Source organism: Anarhichas minor, unplaced genomic scaffold, assembly GCF_050575085.1.
Source record: "Anarhichas minor isolate MPS153535 unplaced genomic scaffold, ASM5057508v1 ptg000031l, whole genome shotgun sequence".
In the NCBI taxonomy this organism is placed as follows: Eukaryota; Metazoa; Chordata; class Actinopteri; order Perciformes; family Anarhichadidae; genus Anarhichas; species Anarhichas minor.
In genome coordinates, this window is record NW_027466477.1 from 5,410,001 (window position 1) to 5,415,000 (window position 5,000).

The 5,000-nt window shown below is 38.9% G+C and overlaps 2 protein-coding genes across 2 annotated transcripts in view; one reads left to right on the plus strand and one right to left on the minus strand.

The window, feature by feature from the left end:
* Nucleotides 1–1,609, plus strand: part of polr2b (RNA polymerase II subunit B) — a 35,992-nt gene extending 34,383 nt beyond the window's left edge. Inside the window, exon 25 of the mRNA XM_076105200.1 lies at nt 1,348–1,609. Coding sequence (XP_075961315.1) covers nt 1,348–1,437 — 90 coding nt within the window. The 3' untranslated portion in view covers nt 1,438–1,609. The remainder of the gene's footprint in view (nt 1–1,347) is intronic.
* A 1,944-nt stretch (nt 1,610–3,553) lies between these two features.
* igfbp7 (insulin-like growth factor binding protein 7) overlaps nt 3,554–5,000 on the minus strand; it is a 16,689-nt gene continuing 15,242 nt past the window's right edge. The window contains exon 5 of the mRNA XM_076105259.1: nt 3,554–3,982. Within this exon, the coding sequence (XP_075961374.1) occupies nt 3,960–3,982 (23 nt within the window). The 3' untranslated portion in view covers nt 3,554–3,959. The remainder of the gene's footprint in view (nt 3,983–5,000) is intronic.

Below are 5,000 nucleotides of genomic sequence, written 5' to 3' on the forward strand. Positions count from 1 at the left end.
CAATAAGACAAGTACGCATGATCAATAAGTCATCACAATAAGACAAGTACGCATGATCAATAAGTCATCACAATAAGCATACCTGCAAACTTGTCACTTTTCGGTGAAATTCACCGTTTTGAATCAAAAATATATCATCCACGTGAATCGTGTAGATCCGTAGTTTTTTTTCTTCGCGGGGGGGTGTCAACTGGCCAGCCAGCGTTTCTCAGATTGGGTTAGGGTTACCCTAACCCGCACCCCGTCGTCAGGTCCGTCAGTCCGCGGGGCAACAACTCTTGGGTGGCGGGGGTAAAGGCGAGGCAACGCAATCCGACCGAAAAGGCCCAGACTAGAGGTTTGAACGCCGGGGCCCGAAGATACTCGCGCGCCTCGGAGGGTTAGAGCAGGCGCTATGTGCAAAAGTAACTGGCTTTAATCATGTGATGACTCCTGTCGTGAAGATCATAAATGGCATCTGCTCCAAAGCCAAACAACACAGGATATTCATAACTGATCATTTGTATAAACATGGGACAGAGTTGATTTGTTGATCATGATTTGTTCAAAAATGTTACAAAAGTGGTGGTTAGTACCAACGAGACATGATGTGAAGATATGAGTTAATGATTTCATAGAATATGTTAGAAGTGATCATTTTTACAAAAATATAGCAGGTGTGATTTTGAACCAAATGCTACAAATGTGCTTATTCATACAAAACTGTCGAGAAAGATATTTACAAAAATATCAGAGATGTGATACATCTGACTTTCAGATGTTGAAACAGAATAACAGAAATAAATGTTTAAATATATGTTTCCTACCATCATTTTGTGGAAATCATTGTTAATAATTATTGTGAGGAATAATTAACATTGACATGTGATCAGACAGTGTCTTCACACATATTATTATTGTTAAAAGGTGATCTGTGCAACTTTGTTATTCAGGAAGTTTGTATCAAACAAGTAGCCCTTCGTACTACTCGGTACCCTTGAAGTAGCTCTGTTTCAAAAAGGTTGGTGACCCCTGATCTAGTGACTACAGAGTACTGGTCTAAAATCCTAACTCGGGGCTAATGTGATGATTAATCATAGTATTGATTAGAGAGAATTTCAGCTGTAAACTGTGATTATAAAACCAGATGGATCAGATTCTGTTTTATTTAACATGTTTCTTCTTTTCAGTTTTTATGTAATAAAACCTGTCTGTCTCTCTCTACTTGTCTGTCGCTCTCTCTCTCTCTACTTGTCTGTCTCTCTCTCTCTAATTGTCTGTCTCTCTCTACTTGTCTGTCTCTCTGTCTACTTGTCTGTCTCTCTCTCTAATTGTCTGTCTCTCTCTACCTGTCTGTCTCTCCATCAGATCTCGCTGGTTCGGATGCCATACGCCTGTAAGCTTCTTTTCCAGGAGTTGATGTCAATGAGCATCGCTCCTCGTATGATGACATCATAGATCGGCTCAGCCAATGACGTCATAGAGCGGCTCAGCCAATCGCGCGCCTCCCTGCATACTTTAAACGTGGCCGTCAGCTGCAGGAAGTTAATTTAGAAGTTTCATGTTTTTACACTTTCATGTCGTCATATTTTGTTTTTGTAAAAGTAGAATAAATCTGAGTTTATTATGATTCTGTTTCCAGAGTCGTTTTTGGTTTGCAAACATCATGTGACACGTTCAGCTAAACTAACCTGATCCTGATCAGGTTAGTTTAGCTGATCCTGATCAGGTTAGTTTAGCTGATCACGATCAGGTTAGTTTAGCTGATCACGATCAGGTTAGTTTAGCTGATCCTGATCAGGTTAGCTGATCACGATCAGGTTAGTTTAGCTGATCACGATCAGGTTAGCTTAGCTGATTACGATCAGGTTAGCTTAGCTGATCCTGATCGGGTTAGTTTAGCTGATCACTATCGGGTTAGCTTAGCTGATCAGGTAAACTAAATCTTTTTGCAGGTGATTTCGATAATGAACCTCTTCAGTGAACACCGATCAGGTATTTCATGATCATACTCTGGTTCCCCTTCAGATTTACTCTGTTAGCGCTGTTAGCTTTGTTGTCGTTGTTTCTACTGTTAGCACCGTTCGCTGCTAGCTGCTGGGTCAGCCAGTTATATACAGATAGTATTTAGTCTTTATAACCACAGCCACGTGTTCTTGTACATTAATAATACAACAAAAGATATCTCTGCTTCCTGACTAATGGTTAAACTGCTGAAGTCCAAATATTCACAGATTTAGACTCACGCTTTATTTTAAAGAACCCTTTTTTTAGATATTTAATATTTCTCAGATTTTTCTGGAAGGAACTCTTTAGTGATAATAAAATGAATAACTGTTTGATAATTACAGGTTAAGTGGAAACTAAGTACCACAGCAGGTAATCTGAAATTAAATTTGAATTCAATATGTTTGAATAATTAAAGTTCCATTAATAAATTATTAATTGTTAACAAATTCACCTTCTACAGAATTATCTGAAAACGGTGTAAACTTAGATCAGGGGTCGGCAACCTGCGGCTCTTCAGCCCCTCTGTTGCGGCTCCCTGAGTTTACATCAGTGGTCCCCAACTGGCGGACTGGATCCAGAACCAGGGCCTAAATCCGATAGATAATTTGGAACTATACATATTGGGCACTAAGTTTATACTTTAACCGGCGCCTCTTATTCAGCCGTTACGGCACTTGTTTGGCTGTGCAGGAAACACACCGACCAATGCGTTGCAAATCACATCACGTGATGCAGCTCAGCCAATCAAATATGAGTATTCTGACAAGTTTCCTGACTCAAGCGAGGTTTACACACACCGTGACACACGGGGCTGAGACGAGGAAATAGAAAGAAGAGCAGGAACATGGCGCTGATCGAAGAAGTTATCTCACATGACGTTCTCCAAAAAGAGAAACATGTTCAGAGAGAATATAATTTATAAGCAAGAATGAACAGAATCTTGTATGTTAATTATTCCCACAGGCAGTTAAATCCTCTACCCCTGTCGAGCGCTTTTCCCTGCAGGTGGCTAATCATGATTTTCAGACCCCCGCCCTCTATCAATGGATAAATCCAAAAAAAAAGTCACGGAGGAAAATAGAGAGTTTAACTCTGCGTGGACGTCTTCATTTGCTTTCACTGCCAACGATGCTGACTTACTGTATGCTTCCAGAACAAACACACAGCATGTGCTGAAAAGTGTCAAGCTGGAGATGAGCGACAAAGAGCGAATTCTCAGCTGCTGCAGCAAACTGAGCTCTTCATAAGAGTTTGATATTGTTATATCAGGTAAAATTGCAATAAAATGTCAAGGATTGTCTTTATTCTTGTTCTATATTTTCATAAATACAACAAACTATAGTTTTCGTATATATAATATGACTATATACATAACTTTATAAGCTGTGATATCAAATAGCTTTTGCGGCTCCAGACCAATTTTATTTGGTGGAAAATAGAGCAAAATGGCTCTTTGGATAGAAAAGGTTGCCGACCCCTGTCTTAGATGAAGTCGTCAGTTTATTCAGAAGTGAAAAAAAGCAGAAATGTTGATTAATGATCCGTCACAAGAAATAACTCAAAATGTTAGTTGACGTTCTATTTTATTCAGTTTCCATCAACAAACAAAAGCTCAGAAATAAAAGATAAGACATTTTTAAGAACTGATCTGTTTCATCTTCTCAGATGAAACGGATTTTATTTGCATCAGTATTGTTGCTATGGTCACCTATAGTAACTCAGAAAAAGAAAGTAATTTATAACAATATAAACTGTTAAACTAAGACTATTAATACAGAAAGAAAAGATTTGTAATAATCATTAAAGTTAGCAAAACTAAGCTGAATATAGACTTAAAATAAAGGTGAGTTCAGAGCTACATTAAAAGAAAGACATGAAGAAGAAGAATCGTATAACTTCACTGGAACTTTATGAAATCATCTTCAATGGTTTTCTGTGAAAATTATCTTCACTGATCTGTGATCAGCTGATCACAGATCATCTTCCTTCGTCACTGTAAGGAAACGACATCATCAGTCACAGGAGGGGTTAAACATTTTTATATGACCTTGATGAACACCAACGTTAGTCATGGAGTTCCACAAGGTTCTGTGCTTGGACCAGTTTCATTCACCTTATATCTGCTTCCTTTAGATAATATGATCAGAAAACACTATAAACTTTCATTGTTATGCAGATGATACTCAATTATATCTATTGATCAATTATATCTATTGATCAAACCAGATGAAACCAACCAGCTCGCTAAACTTCAAGCAGTCTTAAGGACATAAAAACTGGGATGACCTGCAACTTCCTGAAGTTAAACTCAGACTAAACTGAAGTTATTTTACAAGAAACCAAGATAAAACCTTTTTTCACCTACAAAAATCGGCACATCCTGTCTAAGCGATGCAGAAAAAGTGAGTTCATGCATTTGTTACCTCAAGACTATTACTGTGATTCCTTATCAGGCTGCTCTAATAAATCCCTTAAATCTCTCCTGCTGATTCAGAATGCTGCAGCTCGTGTACGAACAAGAACTAAGAAAAGAGATCATGTTACGCCTCTATTAGCTTCTCTGCACTGGCTCCCTGTAATTTAAGGTTTATAGTTAGGGCTGGCTCAGGTTTATAGTTAGGGCTGGCTCAGGTTTATAGTTAGGGCTGGTTCAGGTTTATAGTTAGGGCTGGTTCAGGTTTATAGTTAGGGCTGGTTCAGGTTTATAGTTAGGGCTGGTTCAGGTTTATAGTTAGGGCTGGCTTAGGTTTATAAGTAGGGCTGGCTTAGGTTTATAGTTAGGGCTGGCTCAGGTTTGTAGTTAGGGCTGGCTCAGGTTTATAGTTAGTGCTGGTTCAAGTTTATAGTTAGGGCTGGTTCAAGTTTATAGTTAGGGCTGGTTCAGGTTTATAGTTGGGGCTGGTTCAGGTTTATAGTTGGGGCTGGTTCAGGTTTATAGTTGGGGCTGGTTCAGGTTTATAGTTAGGGCTGGTTCAGGTTTATAGTTAGGGCTGGTTCAGGTTTATAGTTAG